This window comes from Nerophis ophidion, linkage group LG18 (assembly GCF_033978795.1).
Source record: "Nerophis ophidion isolate RoL-2023_Sa linkage group LG18, RoL_Noph_v1.0, whole genome shotgun sequence".
Lineage (NCBI taxonomy): Eukaryota > Metazoa > Chordata > Actinopteri > Syngnathiformes > Syngnathidae > Nerophis > Nerophis ophidion.
In genome coordinates, this window is record NC_084628.1 from 31,420,559 (window position 1) to 31,438,438 (window position 17,880).

At 43.3% G+C, this 17,880-nt stretch overlaps 1 protein-coding gene across 9 annotated transcripts in view; it reads right to left on the reverse strand.

The window, feature by feature from the left end:
* tenm4 (teneurin transmembrane protein 4) overlaps positions 1–17,880 on the reverse strand; it is a 343,760-nt gene that overhangs the window by 17,757 nt on the left and 308,123 nt on the right. For all 9 annotated transcript variants that reach the window (XM_061877994.1, XM_061877993.1, XM_061877991.1 and 6 more), the window contains 2 exons: positions 16,576–16,748; positions 9,225–9,460 (listed from right to left, as the gene is read on the reverse strand). In XM_061877994.1, the coding sequence (XP_061733978.1) occupies positions 9,225–9,460; positions 16,576–16,748 (409 nt within the window). The remainder of the gene's footprint in view (positions 1–9,224; positions 9,461–16,575; positions 16,749–17,880) is intronic.

A 17,880-nucleotide genomic window follows, 5' to 3' on the forward strand; every position in this document is an offset into this window, starting at 1 on the left:
GTGATTTAGGGCTATATAAGTAAACATTGATTGATTGATTGAAATGATCTGAAATGATGTGAAGTGAACTTACGTTATCTGAAGTGATCTGATATGATCCGAAATGATGCGAAGTGATCTTACATGATCTAAAATGATTTGAAGTGATCTGAAATTATCAAAAGATTATTTAAAGTGATCTGAAATGATCCGAGGTGACTTGAAATTACCTGAAGTGAGCTGAAATGATCTAAAATGATTTTAAGGGATCTGAAATTATCTGAAGTGATATTAAATGAAGCAAAGTGTTCTTAAATGATCTGAAATGATGTGAAGTAATCTTACATTATCTGAAGTGATCTGATATGATCTACAATGATTTGAAGTGATCGGAAATGATCAACATTTTTTTAAAGGGATCTGAAATGATATAAAGTGATGTAAAATGAAGTGATCTGAAATGATCTAAAGTGATCTGAAATTATCTAAAATGATTTTTAAAGTGATCTGATATGATCTAAAAGGATTTAAAGTGATCTGAAATGATCTGCAGTGATCTGAAATGATGTGAAGTGATCTTACGTTATCTGAAGTGATCTAAAATTATCTGAAGTGATCTGATATGATCTGAAACGATGCAAAGTGATCTGAAATGATCTAAAATGATATGAAGTGATCTGAAATGATATATAGTGACGTGAAATGATCTTACGTTATCTGGAGTGATCTCACGCTATCTGAAGTGATCTGAAATGATCTAAAATGTTTTGAGGTGAGCTGAAATGATGCAAAATGGTCTTAAATGATCTAAAACGATGCAAAGTGAGCTGAAATGATCTGCAGCCGTGATGAAAATAAATTTTCTAACACCCTTGTTGGATGAAAGATGAAGTTGTATTGGAAAAAGAACCACTCGCATAATACGTGTGCCAGGGACTGGATCCTGGCACACGGTGGGACACGGTGGATTACTGAGGACACAAAGTCATCCTTAGGGGGTTTGGCTTGGAGTCGGAGGTTTAATCCAAGTGGATTGCAGCCAAGAAGACATCTGAACAGTTCTCTAGACATGTAAATACTCAGAATTATGCACGTATCTGCGGGTCAGGGGTAAGCCGCTGCCTGAAAGCGGTAAGAAATGAAGTAAAAGCAGCACACAGCATCTCTTCAAGCAGACCAGTTTTGGGGCTTCCATTAAAGGGGAACATTATCACCAAACCTATGTAAGCGTCAATATATACCTTGATGTTGCAGAAAAAAGACCATGTATTTTTTTAACTGATTTCCGAACTCTAAATGGGTGAATTTTGGCAAATTAAACGCCTTTCTGTTTATCGGTCTTTTAGCGATGACGTCAGATCGTGACGTCACTGAGGTAATAAACCCGCCATTTTCATTTTCACATTACAAACAACGGGTCTCAGCTCTGTTATTTTCCGTTTTTTCGACTATTTTTTGGAACCTTGGAGACATCATGCCTCGTCGGTGTGTTGTCGGATGGTGTAACAACACTAACAGGGACGGATTCAAGTTGCACCACTGGCAAGAAATCTTCCGCCAGACCCCCATTGAATGTGCCGGAGTGTCTGCACATTTTACCGGCGATGCTAAGAGACATGGCACAGAGATGTATGGATAACCTGCAGATGCATTTGCAACGATTAAGTCAACAAAATCACAAAGGTGAGTTTTGTTGATGTTGATGACTTATGTGCTAATCAGACATATTTGGTCGCAGCATGACTGCCAGCTAATCGATGCTAACATGCTATGCTAATCGATGCTAACATGCTATTTACGCTAGCTCTATGTACATTTGAAACTAGATACCCACATTTAATGCGAAACAAACACTTACCAATTGACGGATTTAAGTTACTCCAGTGTCACAAGATGCAAAAGTCCTGATCGTTTGGTCCGCACATTTTACCGGCGATGCTAATAAGGCAGCCATGCTATGGGCCACTTTATTAGGTACACCCATGCTATGGCCGAATAGCGTCAATAGCTATTCGCTCAATAGCTTCAATTTCTTCTTCAATTTCGTTTTCGCTATCTGCCTCCATACTCCGACCATCTGTTTCAATGCATGCGTAATCTGTTGAATCGCTTAAGCCGCTGAAATCCGAGTCTGAATCCGAGCTAATGTCGCTATATCTTGCTGTGGTAACCGCCATGTTGTTTGTATTGGCAGCACTGTATGACGTCACAGGGAAATGGACAGTCGCATCGCAAATAGCAAAAACCAAGAACTTTAAAGCTTTTTTTAGGGATATTCCGGGAGGTGCAAAATTTGGAAAAAAACTTCAAAAAATAAAACAAGCCATGGGGAACTGATTTGTATTGTTTTTAACCCTTTTGAAATTGTGATAATGTTCTCCTTTAAAAGTCTTCTGGTCCTTCAAGCTGGACTTCAGGTGTGTCGATGAGCTTGCTAACGCTTCAGCTAAGCTTTCGGTCTCTCTCCAAGCGTGCGCCAATGAGCAAGGCATTAATGGGGCAGGGGTCATACTTTCAGATCCCCGCTGAGAAAAGGCCCACTGAGGTGTGTGGAGGGACAATTAGCGTCACTGACCGCCCTTGGAGACACTGACTTGACTTCGCCAGCTTCTTCTTCACATTGCAATGGTCTTTTTTCTACAAAGGGGTTTTCTACACGATGACATGTCTCATCTCACCACAAAAACAACAAACACATCAATAAATACACTATACTATACTGTAATGCAGCACTGTACAGCTGCAAATATGTACTGTATATGTTTCATCTCTGTTGATGATCAGTGTGTGTCACAGCAGCCCTAAGTATTAAATATATTTGCTCATCCTTGTTTTTAATGACTACTTAGGGCTACTATGCAACTGTATTTTCATGTTGGTGCTTGGAGAGAAGTGTAGTGTATTCTAAGGTGCTACTTGGTGGAAAGACATTTGACAACCACTGGTACATACTACACTATAATATACTACACTATACTATTATATACTAGACTACACTATAATATACTGCACTGTACTATTATATACTACATTATACTATAATATACTACACTACACTGTTATAAACTATACTACACTATAATATACTACACTATGCTGTTATATATTACACTATACTATAATATACTACACTTTAACAAAGTATACTATACAACTACATCAGGGGGGTCCAAACTATGAAATATTAAATTATGGAGGGGTCATTTTGATATTTTTCATTTTCAAAACCAATACTATATATATACATACACACGTGTATATATATATTTATATATACATACACCTGTGTATGTATATATAAATGACCAAAATGTCAAAATGACCCCTCCATACTTTAATATTCCATAGTTTGGACCCCCCTAATATAGTTGACGTGCGGTGATGTTCATGGCTGGTGAGGCACTGACTTCATCACAGTCAGATTTATAAACATATGAACCCTAAAAAGTATCTTATTCACCATTTGATTGGCAGCTGTTAACGGGTTGTGTTTAAAAGCTCCTACCAGCATTCTTTACACATACAAACTGTAGCACACAAAAAAGCACATTTAATAAAAAAAACGTTATTATGGTCTTACCTTTACTTATAAATGAAGTCAATGCGCCGCTCCTTCTGAACAAAAGCATCGATAACTTGTTTATAGAAGTCTTCGTTATCCTTCTTCAGTTTTAAAAGTCTCTCTGTCTTGATGGAGATCACTGTCTGAAGCAAACCTTTTATCTCCCGCGTTGGTCTTCCTTTAATTATTACCTCCTGCTTCGATTGAAAGTCCAGTTTCGAAAACTGTTTTATTTTAGATATGTAATAATCCATGCTAAAAGTCCAGGGGAGAGGAAAAATAAACGATCGCTGCCGCTGCACTTAACTAGCTAACTGTAGCTTGTTGTCACTTATTCTGCAGCCTAGTATTCGCAGGAATGATCTCTGGGATCACTAGCGCCCTCTATCACCAGGAGGCGGAACAACAGGTGCCTCACACAGTGCGTCTTCGCAGCCGTTTTATGATTGCCCAGCACAAGAAATAGGTTACACACACACAGGTGTTGACAAAATACACTGTACATTATATACCTCAGCTAACTAAACTATGGAAGTGTATAATATAATTCATATAGCAATACTGTCTCACTGCACAGCAGCCAGCAGTTAGCCGAGTCATTGCGCAATCCATGGTGAGGCTCAACTGGCTGTGACTCACTGCAAGTCTCTTCTCAGTATTTGAACGGCAAATGTGAAAATTCTGTGACGCGTTCGGCGCACTTGTTGCGCGGAGTTGCCGCTTCGTGGATGCACACACTACCAGTCAGCAGGATTGCAGGTAAGAATATGTTTTAATATAATAAAACAAAAGAACACTGGTGCAAAAAAGGAGAAAAACAAAGCGCGTGCCAATGCACGGAAAGCTAATGCTAAAAACGTAGCAGGAAACAGAAAACATTAAACGACGTGCCACACGCACGTGAAGCTAAGGCGGAACTTAGCACAAAATAATCGAGGGCAGAAGGATACAAAACGTGACGTGTTGCGAAAAGCAAGTAATGGACCGAGGACGAACTAAGGAACCAGGTGGGCTTGAATACACAAATAATTATTAGAAACAGGTGTGTGACAGGAGCCCTGAGGAGGAACACAATACGTTGCCATGGTGACTAACACAAACAAGGAAGTGCTCAAACAAGGATCGGCAGAGTCCAGAAACAAAACATGAACAAAGACATAAATAGGGCAAAACCATAAACGATCCGCATACCGGATCGTGACACTACCCCTCCCCTAAGGGGCAGATCCCAGATGCCCCAAAAATCCCGAAGTACAAACCCCCCCTACAACTAGACAGTCCAAAAGAGAAGGGAGGGCGGAGGGAGGACCTGGTGGAGGGCTGACAAGTCCTGCATCCTTGACTCCACCAAGGACACCACAGGCAGCGGCGGCGGGTGGGACGCCGCCACCACAAAAGTCTAGGCGGGCGGGCCTGCAGAGGCCACATCCGTGGCTGACGAGGGCCAGGGCGCGTCCTGCGGGGAGGACGCCCTGGGAAGGACCACCACCGTGGCCGGCGTGGGGGTGGAAGCACCCGCTGAGGAGGACGCCCGGGGTACGGCCACACCCCTGGAGGTGGAAGCGCCCTGCGAGGAGGACGACCTGGGCACGGCCACACCCACATCCGACGCGGAGGGAGATGCGCCCGGCGCGGTTCCGGACCTGATGCTCGGCGTGGACCCGGGCGCCGACATCGACGTCGACTCTGGCGTCGTATTGGACGTTGACTTGGACATCGTCTTGGACTCGGGCGTCGTTTTGGAGGCCGATTTGGACGTCGGCTTGGACTTGGAGGCCGGCTTGGACGTTGGCTTGGACTTGGAGGCCGGCTCGGAGGCCGGCTCGGAGGCCGGCTCGGAGGCCGGCTCGGAGGCCGGCTTGGACTCGGACTCGGAGGCCGGCTTGGACTCGGACTCGGACTCGGAGGCCGGCTTGGACTCGGACTCGGACTCGGAGGCCGGCTTGGACTCGGACTCGGACTCGGAGGCCGGCTTGGACTCGGACTCGGAGGCCGGCTTGGACTCGGACTCGGACTCGGAGGCCGGCTTGGACTCGGACTCGGACTCGGAGGCCGGCTTGGACTCGGAGGCCGGCTTGGACGTCGGCTTGGACTTGGAGGCCGGCTTGGAGGCCGGCTCGGAGGCCGGCTCGGAGGCCGGCTTGGACTCGGACTCGGACTCGGAGGCCGGCTTGGACTCGGACTCGGACTCGGAGGCCGGCTTGCACCCGGACTCGGACTCGGAGGCCGGCTTGCACCCGGACTCGGACTCGGAGGCCGGCTTGCACCCGGACTCGGACTCGGAGGCCGGCTTGCACCCGGACTCGGACTCGGAGGCCGGTTTGCACCCGGACTCGGACTCGGAGGCCGGCTTGCACCCGGACTCGGACTCGGAGGCCGGCTTGCACCCGGACTCGGAGTCGGAGGCCGGCTTGCACCCGGACTCGGAGTCGGAGGCCGGCTTTCACCCGGACTTGGACTCGGAGGCCGGCTTGCACCCGGACTTGGACTCGGAGGCCGGCTTGCACCCGGACTTGGACTCGGAGGCCGGCTTGCACCCGGACTTGGACTCGGAGGCCGGCTTGCACCCGGACTTGGACTCGGAGGCCGGCTTGCACCCGGACTTGGACTCGGAGGCCGGCTTGCACCCGGACTTGGACTCGGAGGCCGGCTTGCACCCGGACTTGGACTCGGAGGCCGGCTTGCACCCGGACTTGGACTCGGAGGCCGGCTTGCACCCGGACTTGGACTCGGAGGCCGGCTTGCACCTGGACTTGGACTCGGACTTGGAGGCCGGCTTGCACCTGGACTTGGACTCGGAGGCCGGCTTGCACCTGGACTTGGACTCGGAGGCCGGCTTGCACCTGGACTTGGACTCGGAGGCCGGCATACACTTGGACCTTGAGGTCGAGCCCGGCGTGGTGCCAGCGTGGGAGGTTGGCGTGGTGCCGGCGTGGGAGGTTGGCGTGGTGCCGGCGTGGGAGGTTGGCGTGGTGCCGGTACTGGGATTAGCCTTAGCCGTGGACTTGGCGTTGGAGGTTGACGTGGTGCTGGCACTGGGGCAGGTGGCTTGTCTGTTGACGCGGGCGGAGCCAGCGGCAAGGCAGGCAGCAACCTCAATGGAAGGAGGTCCGCCTGTGCCACTGACACGCCATCAGCCTTGCCCCCCCCCCTCAGGGAGCAGATTCCAGATGCCAGATGGAGTTGGTGGGGGGGGGGGTTTGTGCGAGCTTGGAGGCAGTCGAGGGCATGGGAGGGTGGGCGCTTGGAAGCCTGGGAGCTGGCCTTGTGCGTGTGCGCCGTACGCGTCCCTCAGGCAGATTTACAGCAGGTGCCTGGGAAGAAAAGCCACATGGAAAGCACCTGGCAGTCGCTGCTGAGGGGAAAGCCCTGCACTCCTTTTGTGCACGCCCCTGCGCGGCGCCTGGCCGCCACTGGAGTGCTCTCCTCCTGGGTGGTGTGACGTCACCGCGCGGCGTACAGCGCGCTGAGGGGAATGTCGGGGTGGCTTGAGACTGGGAGCGAAAGCGTTCCTCCGCGTCCGCTATCCTCGCCATGAATAGCTCCCAGGCCACCACTGCTTCGGCCGGGAGATCCTCTTCCAGCAGCTCAATGTCGTCCTCGCTCTCCCATGGACAAGAGTCTGCTCGGAGCTCCCGGAAGATCTCCGATTTTTCCTCATCGGAGAGGAACACCTGTTCTTGCTGGGGCTGGAGGAGTGCGAAGTGGCTTTTAGCTCGGTCCATTCTGTCACGCGTTCGGCGCACTTGTTGCGCGGAGTTGCCACTTCGTGGATGCACACACTACCAGTCAGCAGGATTGCAGGTAAGAATATGTTTTAATATAATAAAACAAAAGAACACTGGTGCAAAAAAGGAGAAAAACAAAGCGCGTGCCAATGCACGGAAAGCTAATGCTAAAAACGTAGCAGGAAACAGAAAACATTAAACGACGTGCCACACGCACGTGAAGCTAAGGCGGAACTTAGCACAAAATAATCGAGGGCAGAAGGATACAAAACGTGACGTGTTGCGAAAAGCAAGTAATGGACCGAGGACGAACTAAGGAACCAGGTGGGCTTAAATACACAGATAATTATTAGAAACAGGTGTGTGACAGGAGCCCGTGAGGAGGAACACAATACGTTGCCATGGTGACTAACACAAAAAAGGAAGTGCTCAAACAAGGATCGGCAGAGTCCAGAAACAAAACATGAACAAAGACATAAATAGGGCAAAACCATAAACGATCCGCATACCGAATCGTGACAAATTCAGTGATTTTGAATAAAAATAATCTAAAACTGGTGAAGTTAAATGGAAAATAACATTTTAAAGTATAATCACTGGATACATATAACAATTTAATTAATTAAATGATAAATGATAAATGGGTTGTACTTGTATAGCGCTTTTCTACCTTCAAATTACTCAAAGCGCTTTGACACTACTTCCACATTTACCCATTCACACACACATTCACACACTGATGGAGGAATTTTTTTTCTTTTTACATTTTTTTTCTATCCTTGATGGAACGTGAGGACTGCCTCACCTGCCTCCCTTTGCTGCACGTCACATATACATATATACATATATACATATATATATATATATATATATATATATATATATATATATATATATATATATATATATATATATATATATATATATATATATATATATAGTTTGGACACACCTTCTCATTCAATGCGTTTTCTTTATTTTCATGAATATTTACATTGTAGATTGTCACATCAAAACTAAGAATGAACACATGTGGAGTTATGTACTTAACAAAAAAAGTGAAATAACTGAAAACATGTTTTATATTCTAGTTTCTTCAAAATAGCCACCCTTTGTTCTGATTACTGCTTTGCACACTCTTGGCATTCTCTCCATGAGCTTCAAGAGGAAGTCACCTGAAAGGGTTTTCACTTCACAGGTGTGCTTGAAGAAATGTTGGATACTGTAAAAGTACTCGGTTAGTGTGTACTATTTACAGTATTTGTGCTAGAGTGTACTATGTGCAGTACATGTGTTTGATTATAATATTTACAGTATTTGTGTTAGAGTGCACTATATACAGTGCATGTGTTAGAGTGTCCTATTTACAGTATTTGTGTGAGGGTGTAATATTTACAGTACATGTGTTACAGTGTACTATTTACAGTAATTGTTTTAGAGTGTACTATTTACAATTAGAGTGTAGTATTTACAGTATTTGTGTTAGAGTGTACTTTTACAATACATATGTTAGAGTGTAATATTTACAGTACATGTGGTAGAGTGTAATATTTACAGTATTTGTGTTAAAGTGTAATATTTACAGTACATGTGTTAGAGTGTTCTATTTACAGTATGTACTATTTACGGTATGTTTTAGAGTGTAATATCTACAGTACATGTGTTGAAATGTACTATTTACAGTATTAGTGTTAGAGTGTACTAGTTACAGTATTTGTGTTAGTGTGTCATATTTACAGTATTTGTGTTGGATTGTAATATTTACAGTGCATGTGTTAAAGTGTACTATTTACAGTATTTGTGTTCGAGTGTAATATTTACACTATTTGTGTTGGATTGTAATATTTACAGTACATGTGTTAAAGTGTACTATTTACAGTATTTGTACGAGTGTGTACTATGTGGTAATGTAGGACAGTGTAAAAGTACTTGTGTGTACTATTTTGAGTACTCACCCTCAGCCTGCGGCCGTAGACGGTGACGAGGCCGCGTGCTTGCTCCTTCCTCTGGCGCCACTCCACCAGGTTGAGTCCGTTGTCCAGGGCCAGGGTGATGTTCCTCCGGCTCACAGCAGGGTGCACGGTGCCGGCCAGCAGGTGGGGCTCCGTGTGCAGAGACACCTCCATGCCGTTGGCCAGGGCCAGCCTCAGGGAGCCATCCAGGCCCAGGAAGTAGCTGTTCCGCACTTGCTCTGGAAGGGAGAACCAGCTCAGGTCAGATCAAATGTAACCGCCATTCTGACTAAAGATATCAGCGATTATTGTCATGAAGAATGGACATGTGTTGTTTATTATTATTTATTGTTTGTTTCTTATCTTGGAAACTGTCACCAGTATTAATTGTATTAAAAGATGAGCATCAGAACAATTTATTTGACACAAATATTACTTTTTTGGTAGGAACTATTATAAAATATTGACAAGGAACGCTTGTATCGCACATGATATCACACACAAGTAAACAGGCTGCAGGATTGCTTATATCGCACATGTTATCACACACAAGTCAGTACGCTGTATGACTGCTTGTATCGCACATGATATCACACACATACAAACACTTTGCAGGACTGCTTGTATCACACACGATATCAAACACAAGTAAACACTCTGCAGGACCGCTTGTATCGCACATGATACCACACGCAAGTAAACACACTGCAGGACCGCTTGTATCGCACATGATATCACACACAAGTAAACATTCTGCAGGACCGCTTGTATCGAACATGATATCACACACAAGACAACACGCTGTATGACTGCTAGTATCGCACATGATATCACACACATACAAACACTTTGCAGGACTGCTTGTATCCCACACAAGTAAACACGCTGCAGGACCGCTTGTATCGCACATGATATCACACACAAGTAAACACGCTGTAGGACTGCTTGTATTGCACATGATATCACACAAAAGTAAACACTCTACAGGACCGCTTGTATCGCATATGATATCACACACAAGTCAACATGCTGTATGACTGCTTGTATCGCACAAGATATCACACACATACAAACACTTTGCAGGACTGCTTGTATCACACATGATATCACACACAAATAAACACGATGCAGGACCACTGGTATTGCACATGCTATCACACACAAGTAAACATGCTGTAAGACTGCTTGTATCGCAAATGATATCACACAAAAGTCGACACGCTGTACGACTGCTTGTATTGCACATGATATCACACACATACAAACACTTTGCAGGACTGCTTGTATCACACATGATATCACACACAAATAAACACGATGCAGGACCGCTTGTATTGCACATGCTACCGCACACAAGTAAACACGCTGTAAGACCGCTTGTATCGCACATGATATCACACAAAAGTAAACACTCTGCAGGACCGCTTGTATCGCACATGATATCACACACAAGTCAACATGCTGTATGACTGCTTGTATCGCACAAGATATCACACACATACAAACACTTTGCAGGACTGCTTGTATCACACATGATATCACACACAAATAAACACGATGCAGGACCACTGGTATTGCACATGCTATCACACACAAGTAAACATGCTGTAAGACTGCTTGTATCGCAAATGATATCACACAAAAGTCGACACGCTGTACGACTGCTTGTATTGCACATGATATCACACACATACAAACACTTTGCAGGACTGCTTGTATCACACATGATATCACACACAAATAAACACGATGCAGGACCGCTTGTATTGCACATGCTACCGCACACAAGTAAACACGCTGTAAGACCGCTTGTATCGCACATGATATCACACACAAGTAAACACGCTGTATGGCTGCTTGTATCACACATGATATCACACAAAAGTAAACACTCTGCAGGACCGCTTGTATCGCACATGATATCACACACAAGTCAACACACTGTATGACTGCAAGTATCGCACATAATATCACACACATACAAACACTTTGCAGGACTGCTTGTATCACACATGATATCACAAACAAGTAAACACAATGCAGGACAGCTTGTATCGCACATGCTATCACACACAAGTAAACACGCTGTAGGACTGCTTGTATCACACATATCACACACAAGTCAACACGCTGTATGACTGCTTGTATCGCACATGATATCACACACATACAAACACTTTGCAGCATTGCTTGTATCCCACACAAGTAAACACGCTCCAGGACCGCTTGTACCGCACATGATATCACACACAAGTAAACACGCTGTAGGACTGCTTGTATCGCACATGATATCACACAAAAGTAAACACTCTGCAAGACTGCTTGTATCGAACATGATATCACACACAAGTCAACACGCTGTATGACTGCTTGTATCGCACATGATATTACACACAAGTAAACAGGCTGCAGGACCGCTTGTATCGCACATGATATCACACACAAGTAAACACGCTGTAGGAATGCTTGTATCGCACATGATATCACACAAAAGTAAACACTCTGCAGGACCGCTTGTATCGCACATGATTTTACACACAAGTCAACACGCTGTATGACTGCTTGTATCGCAGATGATGTAACACACATACAAACACTTTGCAGGACTGTTTGTATCACACATGATATCACACACAAGTAAACACGATGCAGGACCGCTTGTATCGCACATGCTATCACACACAAGTAAAGATGCTGTAGGACTGCTTGTATCGCACATGATATCACACACAAGTCAACATGCTGTATCACTGCTTGTATCGTACATGATATCACACACATACAAACACTTTGCAGGACTGCTTGTATCACACACAAGTAAACACGCTGCAGGACTGCTTGTATCGCACATGATATCACACACAAGTAAACACGCCGAAGGACTACTTGTATTGCACATAATATCACACAAAAGTAGACACTCTAGAGGACCGCTTGTATCGCACATTATATCACACACAAGTCAACACGCTGTATGACTGCTTGTATCGCACATGATATCACACACAAGTAAACAGGCTGTAGGACTGCTTGTAGACCACATGACATCACAAAAAGTAAACACGCTGCAGGCCCACTTGTATCGCACATGATATCACACACAAGTCAACACACTGCAGGACTGCTTGTATTGCACATGATGTCACACACAAGTAAACATGCTATAGGACTGGTTGTATCACACATGATATCACACACAAGTAAACAGGCTGTAGAATTGCTAGTGTCGCACATGATATCACACACAAGTAAACATGCTTTAGGACTGTTTGTACCCCACATGATATCACACACAAGTAAACACTCTTCAGCACTGCTTGTATCGCACATGATATCACACACAAGTAAACACTCTGCAAGACTGCTTTTATCGCACATGATATCACACACAAGTAAACACGCTGCAGGACCACTTGTATCGCACATAATATCTCACGCAAGTAAACACGCTGCAGGACCGCTTGTATCGCACGTCATATCACACTCAAGTAAACACCCTGTGGGACTGCTTGTATCGCACATGATATCACACACAAGTAAACACACTGCAAGGCCGCTGGTATTACACGTGATATCAGACATTTTTCAATACAATATCAATACTGTATGCTAACATATAACATACAGTAGATAAGTAAGTGGCTCATTAAAAAAAACTATCAGTTGATATCGTGTAATATACTTCCTCTATGGTCTCCCATCACAGCACACGTCAGAAGCAGAAACCTTGCAAGAACGGTATTAACGATACAGTACAGCATAGGATATAGAAAACTAAGTGTATCAAGATGCGAGCGAGTGATATCAGTGGTAGGTGGGCTCTGACATCTTGATCACTCCCTAGTGTCAGACATACTTGTAATGAAAGCTGCCCCCAATGTGTGAGGAGCAGAGGAACCTCTCAGGAACGATACGGCCTATTAATGAGATGTCAGCGACAAGGTGAGGACACCAGTGGAGAAACCTCAGCTTCTTCACGTCTCACCTTTCAGTGGGGAACTAAGTGTGGACGCGTGTGAGAGGTCCTCAGAGTTCAATGCCATTATCGGGCGATCGATGTCGGGCACAAAAGACGACACAAATTGGGCGTCACGATATCGACTCCGACTGAAAAGTCCTCCAACTTTCTGCGCGCGTCAGCGGTATCGTGTGTCACCACGGAAAATCAATAGATTCTTGCTTCAATTTATTAAGACTTGTAACCTGCTCACAAAGATCATCTACTCAACTCTTACAGCAGGGCTTCTCCACCTTTTCCACTACACAGGCACCCGGGACCACACTGAATTAGTTATTGTATTCATTTTCATATATTATTTCTCACTTACTTCGAGTTTAGGAAGATAAACCTTGTCAAATGATATTAAAATGACTTAATCACAAAGATTGTTATTCAACATAAGGCTTTGGTCAGACTGATTAGAAAAATAAATACTAATCAAATGAAATGCATACTAAATACATGGGAAATAAATAATAATCATGCAATATGTTTCCTAAATAAACTGTCAACAAAAATTTAAGTTCTCATATAAATACAGCTTCACCATTTTAGTCAACATTTTTGCGCTAAATAAACTTCTCTGTGACTTTAGATCCGGACTGCTTCTGTTTGTTTGATATTGTCAATACTGCCACAGGTGGTAGAAACGTGCATTACAGCTGAGAAATAGATTTTATTTTTGGCGACCCTATGGTTAAGAAACACTGTATCAAATGATCTAAATGGTTCACACGTTCCCTTTAGCGGAAGAAGATGGATGGATGGATGGATGGATATATATATATATATATATATATATATATATATATATATATATATATATATATATATATATATGTATATATATACATACAGTATATAGTAATATACAACTACAACACAATACTGGGAGGAAAATACACAAAAATATTCATTTGGCGATAGCAAAGTATTATATACACACTATATAGTATTTGTTATCAATTGTACACACAGTCTTAGTAGATCACCTGGAACACGCCCACTAATAGTACACATAGCTGTATACTTTGTACACACTATTTAGTACTTAGTACTAGTACGGGACGGCGTGGCGCAGTGGAAGAGTGGCCGTGCGCAACCCGAGGGTCACTGGTTCAAATCCCACCTAGAACCAACCTCGTCACTTCTGTTGTGTCCTGAGCAAGACACTTCACCCTTGCTCCTGATGGGTGCTGGTTGGCGCCTTGCATGGCAGCTCCCTCCATCAGTGTGTGAATGTGTGTGTGAATGGGTAAATGTGGAAGTAGTGTCAAAGCGCTTTGAGTACCTTGAAGGTAGAAAACCGCTATACATTTATTATTTATAATTACTTTTGTTCAACTGTACGCACAGTCTTAGTAGATCACCTGCAACATGCCCACTAATAGTACACATATTTGTATACTTTGTACATACTATATAGTACTTGTATTCAACTGTACACTCAGTCTTAGTAGATCACCTGCAACACACCCACTAATTGTACACATAGCTGTATACTTTGTACACACTATCTAGTACTTGTATTCAATTGTACACACAGTTTTTTAGTAGATCACCTGAAACACCCCCACTAATAGTACACACACTGTTATACTTTGTACACACTATACATTACTTGTATTCAATTGTACACACAGTCTTAGTAGATCACCTGAAACACGCCCACTAATATCACATATAGTTGTATACTTTGTACACACTATCTAGTACTTGTATTCAACTGTACACTCAGTCTTAGTAGATCACCTGCAACACGCCCACTAATTACCATGAATTGATTAACGTGGACCCCGACTTAAACAAGTTGAAAAACCTATTCGGGTGTTACCATTTACTGGTCAATTGTACGGAATATGTACTGAACTATGCAATCTACTAATAAAAGTATCAATCAATAATGGTACACATAGCTGTATACTTAGTACACACTATATAGTACTTGTATTCAACTGTACACACAGTCTTAGTAAATCACCTGTAACACGCCCACTAATAGTACACATAGCGGTATACTTTGTACACACTATACACAGTGGGGCAAAAAAGTATTTAGTCAGCCTCCGATTGTGCAAGTTCTCCCACTTAAAATGATGACAGAGGTCTGTAATTTTCATCATAGGTACACTTCAACTGTGAGAGACAGAATGTGAAAAAAAAATCCAGGAATTCACACTGTAGGAATTTTAAAGATGTTATTTGTAAATTAAGGTGGAAAATAAGTTTTTGGTCAACCATTCAAAGCTGTCACTGATGGAAGGAGGTTTTGGCTCAAAATGTCACGATACAAGGCCCCATTCATTCTTTCCTTAACACGGATCAATCGTCCTGTCCCCTTAGCAGAAAAACAGCCCCAGAGCATGATGTTTCCACCCCCATGCTTCACAGTAGGTGTGGTGTTCTTGGGATGCAACTCAGCATTCTTCTTCCTCCAAACACGACGAGTTGAGTTTATACCAAAATGGATACATGGATGATACAGCAGAAGATTGGGAGAATGTCATGTGGTCAGATGAAACCAAAATAGAACTTTTTGGTATAAACTCAACTCATTGTGTTTGGAGAAAGAAGAATACTGAGTTGATTCCCAAGAACACCATAACTACTGTGAAGCATAGGGGTGGAATCATCATGCTTTGGGGCTGTTTTTCTGCTAACGGGACAGGACGATTGATCTGTGTTAAGGAAAGAATGAATGGGGCCATGTATCGTGAGATTTTGAGCCAAAACCTCCTTTGAATGGTTGACCAAATACTTATTTTCCACCATAATTTACAAATAAATTCTTTAAAATTCCTACAATGTGAATTCCTGGATTATTTTTTCACATTCTGTCTCTCACAGTTGAAGTGTACCTATGATGAAAATTACAGACCTCTGTCATCATTTTAAGTGGGAGAACTTGCACAATCGGTGGCTGACTAAATACTCTTTTGCCCCACTGTAGTAATTGCATTTGTTTCCTTTCCAGTGACATGTACAACACTTTAGGTTTTAAATGTGCTATATGAATGATTAAGCTGAAGCCAAACTGAAAATTAGTAATAAAAGGCTTAAATTATTGAATAAAAAACATAGATTAAGTACAAAATATATATATAAAAAATAATAAGACAAATATTTATTAACCTAATTAATTAAACATTGTATTAAATATCCAATTCAAATCTGATTGAAAGCAGTGTTTGATTAAATAACAATATCATTAAATGATGATTAAAACAGACCGGAACATTAGCACACTTATCTTGTTTTCCCCCTCATCCTCGTGGCGCCCCCGACAGAACGCGGCCCAGAACCCACGTGACCCACATGTGCAGGGAGGACCACACCGTGAAGAGAAGGACTCACCCTGCATGAGCGTGTAGAAGGTGCCCGAGGCGGACATGTTGGCGGTGACCGTGACGTCCTCCTTGGCGGCACCCACCGTCTGGATGTGGACGGCGCCGTGGGCGTCAGCTCGGTAGCTGCTGACGCGGCCCGTAGGGTGGGTGATGTTGGTCAGGCGGCCGAAACTGTCATACCTGCAAGGGAAGTGTTGATGACGTTAAATATATGAACGCAGGTGGGACGGAATCATGAGTCGTGACACTTCCTGTTATTCCATGTTATTAACTATTGTTTTCATGTTATTAACTATTGTTTTCATGTTATTAACTATTGTTGTTTTCATGTTATTAACTATTGTTGTTTCCACATTATTAGCTATTGTTGTTTCCACGTTATTGAATAATATTAACAGTAAAATGATAATAGACAAAAATATTTTGTAGCACAAATGTGTAAGTAGGGCTTCACGGAGGCAGAGGGGTTAGTGCGTCTGCCTCACAATACGAAGGACCTGAGTAGTCAGGGTTCAATCCCGGGCTCTGGATCTTTCTGTGTGGAGTGCATGTTCTCCCCGTGAATGCGTGGGTTCCCTCCGGGTACTCCGGCTTCCTCCCACCTCCAAAGACATGCACCTGGGGATAGGTTGATTGGCAACACTAAATTGGCCCTAGTGTGTGAATGTGAGTGTGAATGTTGTCTGTCTATCCGTGTTGGCCCTGCGATGAGGTGGCGACTTGTCCAGGGTGTACGCCGCCTTCTGCCCGATTGTAGCTGAGATAGGCACCAGCGTCCCCGCGACCCCAAAGGTAGAAATGGATGGATGGAAATGTGTAAGTATATATATATGTATATATATATATATATATATATATATATATATATATATATACAAACCCTGTTTCCATATGAGTTAGGAAATTATGTTAGATGTAAATATAAACGGAATACAATGATTTGCAAATCATTTTCAACTTATATTCAATTGAATATGCTACAAAGACAACATATTTGATGTTCAAACTGATAAACATTTTTTTTTTTGCAAATAATCATTAACTTTAGAATTTGATGCCAACAACACGTGACAAAGAAGTTGGGAAAGGTGGCAATAAATACTGATAAAGTTGAGGAATGCTCATCAAACACTTATATGGAACATTCAAAAGGTGTGCAGGTTAATTAAGAAAAGGTGGGTGCTATGATTGGGTATAAAAGCAGCTTCCATGAAATGCTAAGTAATTCACAATCAAGGATGGGGCGAGGGTCACTACTTTGTAAGACAATTGTCGAACAGTTTTAGAACAACATTTCTCAATGAGCTATTGC